Here is an 18,082-nt window from a genome sequence, read left to right as displayed (position 1 = left end):
TCACTTGAACAAACAAAACAAAGTTATTGATTATTATTGATTATGTTTTTAAGTCTGAAATTGCTACGGTCCTGATTTATTCAAGGTATAACATAGCTTATGTCATATGTTTTTGGGGAAAGAACGCCCGTGCCCCCTCAAACAAAAATAATTACCCGCCCATATCTCCATATATTAGTACTCCCAGAAAAAATTAAAACTATCTGAGATGTTCCCAAATTATGATACCAACATAGTATATAAATATACTGAGATGTTCATTGAAGACTGCTTCAGTCCTTCTATTAGTTCTCCATGATACCATCATGGTATATAAATATACTGAAATCGTATCATCGAAGACTGCTTCAATCCTTCTGTTAGTCCCGTGATACCATCAGAGGGATTTAAGGCTTTTTGAGCATGTTGTGCTCTGTTAACATGCATCACATACGTAGATTAATTTTGGCCAGTCGAAAGTAGCATTTTTTTTTTTTTAATAAAACAGAAGCATCAACTTTGAGAGTATTCAATAACTTGACAACTGATGGTTTCACAATGGCCATAACAATGAAGAACCAAGTAAGCTAGAAGGTCTGATAGAAAGCTTATTAATACATTTGTAGTACCACTACAAATTTCAAAACAAAAAATAGTTCATTACCTCCCTTTATTGCGACACTTATTAGAGGCTTTTCGTGGGATTCCAAGAAATTCGCAGGTTTCACATATTTCTCGTTTTATGTTTTGCACAGATGTCAAAGTTTAAAAGAATACCCATTAATACACTTAAAAAATAGATGAAGTTATTACTGCTTTTTTGCCTTCCCCTTGTCCTTTCGTTCTTCATCTTCAGCAAGCTTCTCTACATCAAGTTTGTTGCATGCTGATAAGATAAGGCCTTGCAACAGGGTTGATTAAACCCATGTATTTACCATGACTTTTCTTGGCATTTCCTATCTGCAGTTAGTCTGTGCCTAACAACTTTTAACCTATAAATGTGTTGAGCTGCATTTGTTTGGAGGAATAATAAGAACGTTAGTGACTAATAAGGCACCTATACTACAAATTATAGCTACACACACAGAGACTATTAGCAGAATGTTAGTGAGGAATATGGCACACTATACTATAAATCACAGCCACACGTACAGACTATTAGCAGAGGGTATGGACCGGAGGCAGGAATGCAGCATCAAATCTAGTTGAAGTAGTACTGCAGCATCAAATCTAGTTGAAGTAGTACTGCAGCATCAGTGCTTCATAACATATATTTCCAAAATGTAGGATAAGTTCACAAATTAACACTATTGTAAATTCATAAAGTAGATAAAAGCTTAATCTTTTACATACCTTGGTATAACTGTAGGCTGAAGATCTTTCATTGAATCGTTATTTTTCAATAGCAGCAAAGAGTTTCAGGGGTAAGATTCGCAAAGTTAACAAAATCAAAGTCATTCTTAGCTCAACTACGAGAATGCTTTGTGAATAATTTCATCATACACTACATTACATGTTGAATGATCATCATTACTGTCTGCTATAGGTGGACGAATTAGTATTTTGACACATTTTGAACTTTTGACTCTGATAAAGCTACATAGAGTTGACCATGCGAAAAAACAGGTTCCTGTAAATAAATTCCAACCAAATCTAATGTTTGACCTTGAGCCTTGTTTATGGTCATAGCAAAGCATAATCGTAGAGGAAACTGTATTCTTTTAAACTGCACAAGAATTTTCTCATCTTGAGATGTCAACAATGGTATTCTTGGAATAAAGACGTGTATTTTTAAAGTCACCACTTTCAATTTTAGCACTGATGACATGTGTTTTAAAGTCACAACATGTTAATCGTGTGCTGTTGCATAAGCCTTCACAAGGGTTCAAATTCCGTAATAATATAACTGGACAGTTCTCCTTTAAAGTTAACTTATAAGGAGGTAAACCCGGAGGATCTAAAGTATGTAAGAAATCTTCAAATTGACTTTGATCATTTGGTTCGACAGTTTCATCTATTGCAACATATGTTCTAGCCCTTTCAGGAAATTTCGTAATTAACATATCATTTATTTCATTTATAAAATCATTCTTCGTTGTCAAAATAACACGAGAACATATCATAGATGAGTCAGAGGAAAATGCATATAAGTCAGGATACGTTACGTTAAATAATGCATCTAAGGATTGTTCTTCAGTCGTAAAAGGAATAATAAGAGAATCAGGAATCTCAACTTTGTTTTCACAGTTGGCTGTTTCTGTTCCATTTCCAATTCTAAGCATATATTCACAAAAGGATGAATCTGTTCTTGCACGCATATTTTCAGATAGATGCAATTTCTCAAGCTCATTCCAACAAGCTTTCATGAATAAAGTCTTACTTTTTGCCGTTTCGAACAACCGGAAGAGTTTGTCTAAAGTCACCCCCAAATACCACTACTTTACCACCAAAAAGTTTGTTCACATCCATAATATCTCTCAAAAGTGTATCAAGAGCTTCAATCATGTTCTTTTTTGCCATGGACGCCTCATCCCATACAATTAATTTTGCATCTCGAATTAAACTTGCAAGTGAACTCTGTTTACTAACATTACAACAAAAATTATCATCTATCTCGATAGGCATTTTGAAACATGAGTGAGCAGTTCGTCCTCCAAGAAGAACGGAAGCTGCTACACCAGAAGTTGCAGTTGTCAAAGCTATGAATCCTTGAGACCGAAAAATTGCTAACAATGCACGGTATAAGAAAGTTTTTGTAACATCTCGGATCTTCGGGCTAAGGTTTAACACATAAGATGGGGGGTATAATGGAATCAATATGGGAGATATAGGAAGTGTTTTGAAAACTAATCAAATCACAAGAAGATTCTTTGGGCAAAATAAAGTTGGAAGCCACCCCACGGGGCATGTTTTCAAGTGAGTTTGTAAAAGGTATTACTTCCAGTGATCATAACCCCTTTATTATTTGGGAATTTGGGAAAACTTCCTTGATAAAAGTTGTAGATTTTTGAAATACCTTTCCAACGGTATATTATGGAGGTCAACCGGACATATGTACAAAAAGTTATGGCCATTTTACTGAAGAGTCGCAGAGCAGTCCAAAAATACGAACCGAAATATGGCTAGTATTTTGTTGGGCTTAAAATTCAATGTTCCAAAACAGTATATATTCGTCCATATTAGTCCAAATCATTATTTTGCTTTCCTTTAAGCCCTAGAACGACCTCCTATCCTCTCCCGTCATCAAGAATACCAAGGTAAGCCTATTCTAAGCCTTCTAAGTCAATTCTAACATGTATCCATGGATTCTAATCAAGAATTCATCATTTCTAATCTAGGGTTTTCAAGAAAACCCAATTAACGGGAATTCAAGACTAGGCTCTGGGATTTTTCTTCCAAGAACAGATTTTTAATACAAGTTTGGAGCATTACCAGATATGTAGGGTTGCTATCTACGTGTGGGAACATCATTGTTCTTCCCCACGCTTCTTCTTCCATAAAGTATGAAGCTTTACGAAAACTAAGATTTTTAACCATGTTCATGATAACCCTAGGTCCATGCCCCATGTTATATTATGTATTAAATTGTTATAAATTCTCCATTGTGATCTTGATACATCATTATGATTATTAACAATCTGTCCGTAATCCATGAAAACCCATACCTTGCATTTCATGGGTTCTTACATGCAAGTTTATGAACTATTATGATATTTTCAAGAAAAGCTATATATATATATGTGTGTGTGTGTGTGTGTGTGTTTTATAAGTTCACGCAAGTTATGATTCATGAAAAGTCATGGGCAGCAAGTGCCACTTGTTTTCCATGTTCATGTTTTTGGAAGTTGCATTAATTACCGAGAAGGCTTCAAACAGCATGAAACTATGTAGCTACCGTAGGATGAGGATCTCTCCACCCATGCTTAGGACGATCTCTCATAATGACTGGATCCTTTCATAATATTATTAAATCTCATGTCCCTGGCAAGGTATGAGTGTTCTGCTGGTAGGACGCAAGTACCAGACCATGTTGTCGGTTATATTTACTGCTCTCCGTTCTCACGAAATTTTACACATGTTATATATGTATATGTACTCATCATGTTTCAGTGCAGTCTCTATTATGTTATTTCCATGTCCCATGTTATTTCATTCAGTTGCTTTACATACTAGTACATTCAATGTGCTGACGTTCCCTTTTATTGCCCGGGGGCCTGCATTTCACCATGTAAGTACAGATTTGCAGGACGACGCATCTGCTTAGTAGGACTCTACACGTATCAGCTTATTGGTAAACCCCATCTTATTCGGGGTTTTAGTCAGTTATCTTTATTTTATTATTTATGCATTTAAAGGTATGCTGGGGGCCTTGTCCCAACGAATACGTTTTCCAGTCAAGACTCATGATTAGAGGTTTCATAGACTAGTCAGTCAGTTATGCCATATACTCAGAATCGTGTAGCCATTTTTGGCTCAATTTAAGATATTTCTGCATTCACGATTTAAACAAGTATTTCATTAAATTATTATGACATCTCATGTTTTATAAAAGCTCATCACATTTCATGTTATATTCCGCTCATGTTATGCCTCATGATGATTCAGCAAGCCATGTGGTTCGCTCGATCACATGCAGTAAGGCACCGAGTGTCGTGTTTTGCCCAGGCCATGGTTCGGGGCGTGACAGTTTTACCTGTTCAACAGTGTAACACTCCATTTTCCTCATTCTCTCTTATCTGAATTTTGTAACAGTAATACTCACGACAAGAAACCAGATCTCTTTTTCGTTTTCCTTTTTTAAAGTTCTGAGCTTCAACATCAAGAACTCCGTCAATTGAGTACATGTTCTTTGCACTTGGTAATTCTTCATGTTCACAGTAAATTGATTTCTTCGTATAATCTTTTTTATACCACAGTGCTATCCGTTTTGGCCGTATGAAAATAATAATGGGTACTGCAAGGGATCATAGCAACCTTAATATTAATTTACTGAGCGAGTGTTATTACTATGGGTGTATATACGAATATGTGGTGCAGATATAGTATCAAAATTATCTTGGGCCCATATTCCAGCTACCTCAGATGCAGATAGTAAATTATAAACACGTTGATCTAAACCTGGATCACATTTAAGAGCGATGCAAAAATCAGATATTTTTGGAATGTTTATCAAGGACTTTACAAATATAGAATATGGATTCTTTGAGAGTATGTTCATAAGTGTCTTGACGATTGATAAGCTGATATGTGCTGAACAGGCCATCCTATTAGCTAGTTCACTTTCATTATCATAAAAGTATAATTGCAGATTCTTTGCTTTTTCACCAGAAGGAAGTAAATCAGGTATAAAATGACACATTTGGCCCTGAACTCGAAATGTATATATGCCATGATATCTCCTCGCTAAAGCTTTGTCATAAGTTACACCAAGTGAGGTGAACGCAAACATATTATTGTATGTTCTAATGCAGGTTCGGAAGTTCATAGATTCTTCTGTATTTCCCGTATACAGATCTAATAAGTCATTAGGAAATTGAATATGAAACTAACTTAACTGATCCTTTGCTACAACATAATCCAAGTGATTCATATCGGAACCTTTTTGCATTGCAAAATTGGCAATTTGGAACATCTTTTAAACATACATAAGTCGATTGATTTTCATTATGTTTCAGCTGGACCTGTTTGTTCAACCTATGACCTGTACGTTATAAGTATTGTTAAAACTAAAGGGTAGTCCTAAATTCAAATAAAATAATAAATGAAATTACTTTTACATAAAATTAATACTAACCTTTGTTTGTTACAACTTCAGGGGTGACATTTTGTTGTCCTTTAAATGTGTTGGATGTTGAGCCTAAGCCAGAAATGGTCATAATTTAGATGTATGCCTAAGAGATGATGCAACAACAAAGTTAAAGCTAGAGGTTGTGGGCTTACCTTTTTCAAATACATAAGAAGGCTGGAGTACATTTTTTTCCTTTGCCAGAAGAACTCGACAAAGTATTAACTTCATGGCAGGCGCCTCCTGCATGGAATGTCAAAATGTCAAGACATATTCCACACTAAGTTAGTATGGAGACAGATCATTCTATTTTGACATTAGCAGAACTAAAGAAACGGGGGTTTCTCATTTCAACCTTAGATATTAGCAGAAGAAAGCTCTCTTATAGTAAGGGCGGTTTGTTTTGACTGAACCACTGATTCTATATGAGCACTGCTTTTCTGCAGCTGCAGTTCTGTAGTGCGCCATTGCAGTAACATTGCCTCTTTTTTATCAGCTGTTATCTTCATATAAGTATTGCGCCTTCTGAGTTTCATTTGATAATTTTGCTCTTCTGAACATGGATATTTATTTGTTTGTTTGGAAGACATGTCTTGACAAGTTTATTATCGCGATATATTTGCATTCCAAAAAGTTCAGAAACAATGGAAAAATGCCATGTTAAACTTTAAGCAACATAAGTTATTGGTGATTCTACTAGCAGCACAAAGTTTCCAAACCATGAAAACAGTTCGTGGATCTTAACCACGTATGACAAGTATGGCCAAAAAAACATCGTCAAAAAACAGCAACACAATGCCCCTTTTTCCTTCTTTATCTAGTGAAAACTCGAAGCTAAAGATAAATTGTACTGAATAAATTTTACTACCAAGAAAAGGTAGCGAAACACATGTATAGGCTGCATAGAAGTAATTGAGTTTAGAGTGTAGTAATAATCTTCTTAAAGTTTTATCCACATTCAGGGTAATCTCTATCCGAAATGGCAAAATCAGCTGGCCTCCCTTAATGTCATGCCTTGAAGACTACCTAAACTGTTGATGTCTATCACTGCTTGGCTGATTGAGCTCTACTGCTGCTTAGAAGATTATCTAACATTGTCTGATTGATTAGAGATATCAGGTGGTCAGCCCTGATTTTGCTTTGTAATGCTTCACTTTGGTATTAATAAGAATCCTTTATTTATCAAAAAAAAAAAAAAATCTTCTTAAAGTATGAAATGAATAACACAGATTCAACTGTACTCATGAAAGTAGGCACTTCGTTTATTGTAGCAGAAACCGTCACAATGTTGAGGCACGATTGCGCGGGCAGAACCTATTGGAAGCTAATGCTAAGCTAAACATACAGGTTTTATGGTTCCTGGAAGGAGGAAAAGTCGGAAGATAGATAAGAAATATACTCACCGAAGCGGACAAAACCTATTGGGAGCTAGTGCTAAGCTAAAGATACAGGTTTTATAGTTCCCAGAAGGAGGAAAAGTTGGAAGATGCATAAGAAATATACTCTTAATAGAACACCTAATTTACCGCAAAATTCATCGTACAACAGAAAGGGCTGAGAGAAACAACAACTTAAACCGTAAAACGATAATAAAAATTTAACGGAATCTTTGAGCAGTTTTCTCAAACACCTACAGAATAAAGCACATATGTTTTTCTGTGCATTAAAGTCGATATTCTCAAGCGGAAGCAAAAATAAGTAACATGGAATCATCGATAAAACAGAGAAATCGACAATGAGATTTGGAAAACCCACCCAAAAAACTCAGGCAACTATTAAAAAACACTCTATCCAGAAAGGTGAATTTCCAACTTCAAAAGAATGTATATTCTAGTTGCAGGCAATTTATCAAACTACTAGGCTGCATTTCAAACAACCAATTTAACAACAGCTCTCAAGTCTTCTAATCTTCAATAATTCCGTAAAAAGTCGTTATTACAAGATTCAGAGCTAATTTATTGCACTCTTTCAAAAATCGTTGATTAGTTTCAAATTAATGATCGTAATTTCAACATTCATAAAAAAAAAAAAAAAAAAAAGCAGCGAGAACAACGAAATAAATTGCTAAGAAGCAACACTAACACTACGCTCACTTGTGATAAGAAGAAGCTGTAAAGTTCACTGAAGTGCAGAGTTATGAACAGAAGGAGAGAAACAGAGAGATTAAACGTCCTAGATTGAGAAGTGTTTGGATATGGCGTTACTTTGCAGAGGTGATATTGACAGACATAACAAGCGGTGACTTCCCAATCACCAAATTGGACTGTGCGTGTAGCAACATGGAGAAGCAGCTGTAAAGTAGGAAACCTTGAAATGACCGAAGTACCCTCTAATTCAAAGTTAATCAGAAGAAGCACACATGTTGACGCCCAGGTGTGTGCTTATTCCCTCTTCTTAGATAGTATATTTCAAAATGTATACATGGAACTTCACTGTATGTATCAGAATGTCTACATTGTAATCTTCTTCTCCATTAATGAATCTCAGAAAAATATGTGAAAATCGCTCAAACTTCGTCCTAAGCAGATTTGACCAAAAAAAAAAGTATACACACACAATGCAAGTGGTCCAATCGATACGCGCAATCACGCCATATAAGCACTCATTTGAAAACACCATCGTCCCACCATGTAAGGCCGTCGTGAACCACTCCTAGATAGCCCTTCTTCTTTGTTTTCCACCACTTGAGCCACCAAAACCTCATAGTCGTTGTCGCTCCACCATGTGATCAACTGGTTGTTCTTCTTCCCTATTTCACCAGCTAAACTCCATCTTCATCCAAAACAGAACTGTAATCCACTTGTCAACACCCCTAAGCACCTTTCTTCCGTTATAAACCACTGTAGACCGCTGATAAATAAACTCAGAAACACTAGCGAAATATAAATTTCTTCAAAACGTGAGTCTTTTTTATCAAACGGCTTTGATCGATCTTGGATCTAAAAGTAGAGATTTTAGGAGAATTGGATTGGAACGGTATGTGCAGCTGTTTTAAAGGGCTGATTTATGAGCTATTAGCGTACAAGTTTTAATGGCCCAAAACGTGTCAATCATTGCCAACTTCTTAAATCATGACTATTGTATGTCAATTGTATGTCTTAGTTGATATACTAAGCCATTTTCTCTTTTTAAATTATCAGGTCATTCAAATGACATGTACTGATAAGCTTTTTAAAAATATGTGGTTTAGAATCTTAAAAACTAAAAGATATATTACTTGCTTTAGCCTACGCCAGATAACGATGATATGATGAACTGATGATTGAAAAAATATTGCAGTACTTTAAACTCTTTTTAAATAGAAATTTACGGGTCTATATACCCATAAAAATTGGCAGGTTTGATCATCCTTCCGTTAAGAGTCTCCAAAAACTAACGGCTCCCACCATAAGTGTGCAATGCACGTGACTTCCATCAAAACTCCTCCATCTGACTGATTCAAATTTCAAGTCAAAAATATTTTGACTTCCACCCTTCCTTGCTCTTTCACACTTCCTTCAAGTTCTCGGTTATTTCAAAATAAAATAAAGAAACTGATAAAAAGGTCAAATTGAGTTAGCGGGAAGCGGTGTTTGCTGCAGCTTCAAAAATTTTTGCTAACAAAACTAATGCATGTAAGTGTAATATATCGAGACACGTGAATGCATTGTTGCATGTCGGGTTTATAGGAAATAAATCTGAATTCATTGGCAAGTTTTTCTCACCTCAGTATCAGAATTGCCCCAACATTGTTGATCTTTGCCCAATTTGACTTCAGTGGCGTAGCTACAAAGTGTAGTTGAAGATTCTTCATCAATATTACATTATGTATATAAGAAATCATGTTAGTATATATATATATATATATATCTCAAAAATTAGTTTTAGTACACGCATACTAAACTTGAATACTCTTCACAAAATTTGAAGAAGGTGAAGATCGTGTAAAAGCGCTAATTTCTTTCAGTTGGTAAACGAAAATAAGAACACACATACTCTGCCTCTTCACTGTGTCCTGGCTTTTTCTCCAAATCAAGTCAATTTTGATAATTGTTGGAGCATTTCTCAATTGGTGTAGGAGTATTTCAAATATTTTGACACTTGCCAATTATGACCGCGTCTTATACATAATATGGTGGTGACATTTTCATAGATTTTTAAAGACAAGTAACGCTTGTCTAGTTTATATCATAACCTCTCCCCTATAGATACCCATACTGTATTCATCATTAGCATCCATTACTTCACTTCTCTTATTTCCTTGTCATAATGATCTTAACAACGTTTTTTCTTTATTCCTCATGCCTAACATGCTGATATTATTTAATTTTTTTGCTTTCTAATTCCTCTAATAAATTAGAGATAGACTTGTTTAATTCCGGGGAAGCAATTCACATTGCAAAAATAGTTTCTTAAAACTGTGCGCAACACGATTCAAGCAATTCGTGTGTTTACTCAAAAAAATATTATCATAGTAATATTTAATTTTTCAGTACTATTATTTTGCTAAATAAATAATATTACTTATTGTGATTTTATCTTGGTTTTCCCAACAAGTGATGGGAGTTACGAGAACAACACACTTTGTTGAAGGAATAGTCAGCTTTGGATGAAAGCTATCAATTTTTGAACAATCTAAGGATATGTTTTGTTAATATCGATAGCTTAAGGATGTAATTTGCGTCTGCTTACATAGTTAAAGGATGTTTTGGCCAAAAACTCATTTGTGAACAAAATAACCCACCCATGTTGATCTGGGTATAGTAGCCTAATTTGTTTTCTTATATACCACAAACAATCTCCAATTCAGATTTTGAAAATTTATTTTTAGGGATAATTTGAGAGAACCCCTTCAGGTTTAGTTTCGTTTTGCTGACCTCCCTTGTGGTTTACGATATTACGCTTACCTCCCTTATTTTCAATTATTTGTAACAATTCTTTTAACCTATTTATTATTGATATAAAAAATTATGATATGACGAATTTACCCTTTAATAGTGTACTTTTGTTAATCAAAGTTATTTCATAAACATACTTTTAAAAATTTTATTTCCATCTATCCCCAATAATATTACTCTGAAAAATTCATAGAAACACCTTTGATGGCTCTGATGATATTAAGTACATCAACTATTACTGTAAGTTTTTTATTTCTTTTCAAATTTTTATTGAACATCAATGTTAATTTAAGAGAATTCTCATTCGTCTTTCCCATTGAAAATGTTGCAGCATGATGCCGCTCTTCATCTCTAAGCATAATGAGAAACATTTAGCTTCTAATTAACCAAATGGGATTCCTTTAAAAATTGAATGGTGAATTTGTTGAATAAATAAATTTTAATCGAAGATGAAAAAATATATGATTCTAAGGAAGTTTAAAAGATTGTCTACAAAGTTAATTAAACAAAAAGTACATTATAAGGGGTGAATTCAGCATATCATACAACAACAACAACAACAACAACAACAACAACAACAACAACCCAGTGAAATTATGAATTCAGCATATCATAATTTTTTATATTAATAATACATAGGTTAAAAGAATTGTTTCAAATAAATGAAAATAAGGGAGATAAGCGTAATATCGTAAACCACAAGGGAGGTTAGTGAAACGAAACCAAACCTGGAGGGAGGTCTCTGAAATTATCCCTTATTTTTAAATATTTGTTTCGTCATAAAATTTAATCAAATTTTGAAAATTTATCTTCAAAATATTTTTAAGTTTCAAAAACTAGCTCAAATCAGTTGTTCAGATAAATTTCACTTCTATTCACAAACTTCAAATTTTTTCCAAATAAAATGTATGTCCAAACACAACTTCAAAAATCAATTTTTCAATTTTCAACTTCAATGGCCAAACGGAAGCTAAAAGATACTTAAAAAAAAAAAGGAAAAAAATATCTCGCCCTGATAGGGCAGCTATTCAAAATTCAAATTTTCAAGTTTCAACCCGTTTAAATGGACTTATGAATTCATTCCTAACTTATGACTTATTTTTGTCTGGCTTAAAAATGTTTTTTTATATTTATCCAAACTCTATAAAAGTGCTTAAAACACTTAAAATAAACCAATCCAAACGGGAGCTAAAAGATACTTTAAAAAAAAAAAAAAAAAAGGTTATCCGAAATTCATGAACCGATTTACCCGACCCGATTAAGTTCGGGTATACTCATCTCTCTGATATAAATAAATACAATAACAAGTTGCCCCAAATTATCCTTAAAGTTAGGGCTAAGAAAATCACAGATATTTGTTCTCCATCAAAGATGTATAACGGAATCGGGCTACAAACGCCGCGAGGCTCCGGCACTAACGGCTACATCCAAACGAACAAGTTCTTCGTAAAACCTAAGACGAATAAAGTCCTTGTAGATGGCGGCCTCAAGGGTTACGAATCCGGTCAAGGAACCGCCGGAGTATCGAGAGGAGCGAATAAGGATATATTGGAGCATGACCGGAAACGGCAGATTGAGCTTAAGCTTCTTGTGCTTGAAGAGAAGCTTGCTGATCAGGGTTATACTGATGCTGAGATTGCTGACAAACTTGATGAAGCCAGACGGAATCTTGACAAGGTTTCTGAAGATTCTGGTGGATCTACTTATGAGAAGTGAGTTGCTTTTTTTTTTTTTTTTTGAATTGTTGTTATGCTTTTTGCATAATAGACGAATTGGATCGATATTTGTTGTAGATTTGACTGATTTGATGCTATTACCAGTTGTGTGTCTTGGAGAATTTGCCATGTAATTGTATTTAGAGCTAGGCAGAATTGTTAAGGAAATGAAATATGATAAATCTGTGTTGGAAGGACTAGTTACAGAATTTCTAGATTTGGTGCTGTTACGAGTTGTGTATTGGAGAATTTGTCATGAATTGTAGTTAGAGCTAGCAGAATTGTTAAGGAAATGCAACATCTGAAGAATTGTAGAACGACGGACATAGTTTCTAGATTTGATGATGTTACCTATGAAGAGTAACTTGCTTTTCTGAATTATAGTTATATTTTTGCATAATATACATATTGATTGGTTCAATTTTTGTTTAAGAGCTAGCTACAGAATTTCTAGATTTGACTGATTTGATGCTATTACCATTCGTGTGTTTTGGAGAATTATATTTTGAGCTTAGCAGAATTGTTAAGGAAATGCAACACCTGAAGATTCTGGAGGATCCGCATAGGAAAAGTAACTTGCTTTTCTGAATTGTAGTTGTACTCTTTTGCATAATATGCACATTGGATCAATATTTGGTGTAGAACTACCTATGAAAGTAACTTGCTTTTCTGAATTATAGTTATACTTTAGCATAATATAATCATTTGATCAATGATCAATCATTGTTTAAGAACTAGCTAAAGAATTTCTAGATTTGACTGATTTGATACTATTATCGTTCGTGTCTTGGAGAATTTGCCATGCATTATATTTGGAGCTAGCAGAATTGTTAAGGAAATCGAAATATGATAAACTGTACTTGTTCTTTTCTTTAGTAGTAAAAAAGAATCGAATGAAATTGGAAAGGGAAACGAAGTGTGGTTATTACCATTTTGTGACAGTTCATGTTGTTTTAGTTTTGACATTAAAGAATTTGTTATGGATTACGGTACAATTTTGAGACGTTAGCATCTTTTTGAATTTGTAGGCTTTTCTGAATTATAGTTATACTTTTTGCATAATATATGCATTGGATCAATCTTTGTTGAAGAACTAGCTACTGGATTTCTAGATTTGACTGATTTGATGCTGTTACATTTGTACCTTGGAGAATTTGCCATGCATTATATTTGGAGCTAGCAGAATTGTTAAGGAAATGGAAATATGATAAATTGTACTTGTTCTTTTCTTTAGAAGTAAAAAAGAAGCGAAGGAATTGGAAAGGGAAAAGAAGTGTGGTTACTACAATTTCGTGATGCTCTTTTAGTTCATGTTGTTTTGTTTTTGACCTATAAGCATTTGTTATGTATTATGGTACTATTTTGGGAAGTTAACATCTTTTTGAATTAGTAGGTTTTTGAAGGAGACAAAAAGTGCTTTTTGCTTTTGTTTAGTCTAAATGAGAGGAAGAGTGAAGTGTCAGTTTAGCATGATGAACAATAGATTTTTAGATACATATATGATTAAGTCTGGTTGATTATTGTGTCGACATTAAATTTCTTAACCAATTTCGAAAATTATGACCTAATCAGTTAGATTCTTTTTCAGTCTTTTTAGAGATATTGCGAGGTTGATATGCAGTAACTATTTGGTTCATTGCAGGGTTTCGGAAACACAAACACACCAGATTGCTGCTATAAAAGAAAAGCAGATGGAAACCTTAAAAGCTGCCCTCAGGATAGGGGCTGAATACGAGACTCAAAAGAAGCAGCATGATGATTTAGCTCATGCTGAAGAGAGTGAAGATGGAGATAATGACCTGGGAAAAGAGAAGGATGAGGGTAAGCGTCATAAGAAAAAAGAGAAGAAAAAAGAGAAGAGGAGAGAACGTGACGATTCTTCTGACACTGACAGCAGTGGAAGCGATGCCAAAGAGTCTAAGAAGAACCGTAAAAAGACTCATGCTAGTTCTGACTCTGACTCTGATACTGCTGGTGATAATAAGTCACGAAAATTGTCCGTCAAGGACAAGAAGGACAAGAAGGTTAGAAGGCGTCATTATAGTGATGATTCATCCTCTGATTCTTCATCAGATTCTGATTCTTATTCAGAGTCTGATCATGAGAAGACACATGTGAAAGCCCATAGGAGACATTCTGAGGGTGGTGATGATGGCCGTGATGCAAAAACCAGTAAGTTTCAACGTCCTAGAAGACATGATTCTGATGAGGATGACTGTGAAAATGACCGTGATGTTAAAAACAAGATGATTCAGAAAGAGAAAAGACATGTTACTGAGGGTAAGTATGATGATGGTCGTGATGCTAAAAACAGAAAGTCACAAAGAGGTAGAAGACACGATTCTGATGACAATGGTAGTGATCTTGATGTAAAAAGCAGGAAGATTCCAGAAGGAAGAAGATATAGTACTAAGGCTGAGTATGATGATGCCTGTGATGCAAAAAGCAAGAAGTCACAAAGAGGTAGAAGACATGATTCTGATGACGATGATGATGGTACTGATCGTGATGTTAAAAGCAGGAAGATTCAGGAAGGGAGAAGACATGTTTCCGTGGGTGAGTATGATGATGGTCGTAATGCTAAAAACAAGAAATCCCAAAGAGGTAAAAGACATGATTCTGATGACGATGTTGATAGTAGTGATCGTGATTTAAAAAACAAGAAGATTCAGAGAGGGAGAAGGTATGGGTCTGATGACAGAGGGTACGATGAAGGCTATACTGCAGCTAAGAGTAAGACTCGAAAAAGTAAACAATACAATTCTGATAAGGACGAAGGTGAAATCAGCAGTAGTGACGGCATCAGTGATTCAGACAGTGAGAGAAGTTATCATAGGCGGAAGGCTGTAGATAAGACCAAGTCTGAGAAGATCAATAGAAGTGGTCGGGGAGATGATTCTGGTGGTAGGCGGGAGAGTTCGGTTGTGGAAGATAGGGCATTTCAGGAGGATGATTTGAAAAAGGCAGAAGGTGCACAAGTTCTTGATAAAGGACTGGACACGTTAAAGAAATTGGAGAAGTTGTATCAAGCAAAGGAAGATGTGATTGGCGGATCAAGTGCTAGTCAGGAGTTGTTGAGGGGTAAGAGAAAACTAGACGATGAAAGCTTGAATCAACGTGAGGGGAAGTCGAGGAGGAGGGGTTCTGGAAAAGAAGAAAAGTATGGAAGGGCTACTAGTACTGAAACTGAGAACCAAAATAGGTCATACAGGAGTACGGAAGATAGGAGTAAAGATCAACAGGCAAGAAGATCTGGGGGAGAATATGAAGTTGATGAAAAAGAGCGTGACAATAAAATTCAGAGTGGTAACGAGCTGCAGCATGAAAGCCGACGGGAGAATCGAGATTATGAAGTGCGTGGACAGGAGAGAAAAGGAAGTAGGGATGATGATCGCTGGGAAAGGAAACACAAAAGAGATGAAGAGGAAGATCAATACCGGAAGCATGAGAAAGAAGGGGATTCTCTGCGTGGAAGACATGAACAGGAGGAGGAGCATAGAAGCAGAACGCGTGACAGCTACAGAGGTCATGATTCTTACAAGAGGGCTAGACATGATGATTCACATTCTAGTGGAAGGAGAAGATATGACGATGACAAGTATGCTGATAGGCAGACTAGGCGGTGAAAGCTGCTTTAGATTTTGTCATGCCAGAAGATCAAGAGGTGAGTTCAAACTTGAGATACACTTGCCTTGCTCTTTACAGGACAGGTTCCTTAAAGAATAAATTTCATAAAGAAAATCATAATTAGAGTATAGTTTCTTTTATTATAACGTACTGCTTAATTACTTTAAAAGTCCTTTCACTAACAAAAATATACCAAATGAAACTCTTCACTGCTTGGATATGAAAATATACTGTTGGAAGTGAAGACAAAAAGTGTTCGTAGAAGATACTCCCTCTGGTCCAAAATAATTGAGGTTTTAGCCCCTAAAGTTGGTCCAAGATAATTTATGTTTCACAAAACCAAGAAAGTATTTAGTTCTCTTTCCCAAATTTGCCCTTGACACATTCCCATATCCCCATAATAGTTATGCTAACCTAAAAAGAGAAGAAAATCATAATTAAGGGTATTTTAGTCCAAACCCCTCTTACTTTTTAGGAGTTAATGAATTCCTTAATCCATGTGTCCAAGCTTAAAACATCAATTATTTTTGACCGGCGGGAGTCCAATAAGAACATTTAAACTTTGCTGACCTTAAACCTTAATTCCACAAACAGATAATCAAATGGAATAATTGCTTTCTATTTACATCTGGGGTCTTGGTTTTTATGTATGTTATGGTATATGGGCTTACATTGCCTTCTGTTTTTAATAAATTTTAAAATGATGTTCATGCTTTTCATGGAAAACCGGAGCTTTGATCACACTAAGCTGCCATTGTGTACAATTTTTGAATTTCAAAATTGCCATCTGAACCCCGGAAAGAAACTTAAAATGTGCATATGATTTGACGAGCCTTTGAAAAGAAAGTAAATCTTTCCTCTTTGATGAGTGTTTTGTTGCTATTTAGGGTGTTCCTTATTCGAACTTAGTTATCTATGGGGGAGTATAACTGCTGGTCAAGAGTAAATTCACACGGCAATGAAATAGAGAAACTGGGTTTAAGCTGGCATGTATGTATAAATTTGAACAAATTCCTTTGTTGTTAATGAACACCAAAATATTGATAAGAGGCTCTTCTTTTCTTTATCCCGGGTTCCATACACCGATATTAGGATTGCTCATAACTCCCTCAAACTGGTTATACCGTTGAACTCCGATTCAGTTACAAATTTGACACAGTAAATTAAAGATTTATGGTTACCACTCTGAACATACTCTTTTCCAAGCGCGCTATGCTTCAAAGAGAAGCTTCAAAAGTGTGCCACATTAATATCCTTTAGAAGAATTACATAATGTGATAGACTAGCATCCTGACAATCTGTTTTCTTTGCCAGTTTCAGCAGCTCAGTGGAGGGGAAGAAGTGGCTGATGTTCAGAAAACAAGCATAAAGAGGCAAAGCTTGGTTAAGCTTTCTAGTGTCATATGTAGAGATGTGAGCTTTCTACAAAGGGATGTGTGTGGGGTTAGTTCTTGAAATACTTCTAAGCATAGCTAAACGGGATTTTCCTGATGACCCTGATATTGTTGTGCAAGAGATAGCTGTAATAACAAGTAATGCTTTCTCTTTTGTTGCCATTCGTCGACTCTTTATGTCTTCTTATTTGTGAGTGTGAGTGACATTTGCTTACTCTGTGAAGTAAGGTGCCAGGTCCATGTATAACATGCATGTTTTCCTTAGGGTGAATTTTGATTGCAATGCCTTCCCAATCGTGATGTACATCAGCTTCAAGTACTGTTTTCACATGCCTTAAAGCCCCAGCTTTAACTGGGCTGAGAATGACCAATAGATTCTGCGGAACACATTGTGGAATGGAAGATTTGGATGCATGCCTGGTACAGTACTAGTTCCATTGTGGAATGAGGATGGTCACACGCACGTGTCTGTCACGTATTGTGTAGAGCTTTTTCCTATCATTTGCAGACTTGCTTCATACTATGTCAAAAGCCGATTTGTAGCTTCCCACCTCCTTTGGGGTTCCTCCCTTCCCTTTTCTAAAATGCTTGAGTGGTCTGTTCACCGTGTACATTTGCTGAGTAGACCAGGCATTCTAGAAAAGGGAAGGGAACTTCTCGCGTCCTAAAGGAGGTGGCAAAGATAAGCAAAATGGATTTGGTTCA

General features: G+C 35.5%; 1 protein-coding gene and 1 long non-coding RNA gene across 4 annotated transcripts; one reads left to right on the top strand and one right to left on the bottom strand.

The window, feature by feature from the left end:
- Positions 1–512: 512 nt before the first annotated feature.
- On the bottom strand, positions 513–8,894 carry LOC132635565 (uncharacterized). Of its 3 annotated transcripts, none has more exons than XR_009580624.1 (5): positions 7,858–8,894; positions 5,920–6,007; positions 5,774–5,836; positions 1,132–5,680; positions 513–987 (listed from the first exon to the last, which is right to left on the bottom strand). It is a non-coding gene; the product is annotated as an uncharacterized LOC132635565 (long non-coding RNA). The 3 variants fall into 3 exon arrangements; XR_009580625.1 differs by having other exon boundaries at positions 5,920–6,004; XR_009580626.1 differs by lacking the exon at positions 7,858–8,894 and adding an exon at positions 6,120–7,846.
- Positions 8,895–11,956: 3,062 nt separating this feature from the next.
- On the top strand, positions 11,957–17,681 carry LOC132635564 (uncharacterized). Its single transcript, XM_060351995.1, has 3 exons — positions 11,957–12,353; positions 13,999–16,020; positions 17,298–17,681. The coding sequence occupies exons 1-2, from the start codon at positions 12,013–12,015 to the stop codon at positions 15,980–15,982; spliced, it is 2,325 nt and encodes a 774-aa protein (XP_060207978.1). The 5' UTR covers positions 11,957–12,012; the 3' UTR covers positions 15,983–16,020; positions 17,298–17,681.
- Positions 17,682–18,082: the final 401 nt, after the last annotated feature.

Source organism: Lycium barbarum, chromosome 4 (genome assembly GCF_019175385.1).
Source record: "Lycium barbarum isolate Lr01 chromosome 4, ASM1917538v2, whole genome shotgun sequence".
Lineage (NCBI taxonomy): Eukaryota > Viridiplantae > Streptophyta > Magnoliopsida > Solanales > Solanaceae > Lycium > Lycium barbarum.
This window is presented reverse-complemented; position numbering and strand designations above follow the sequence as displayed.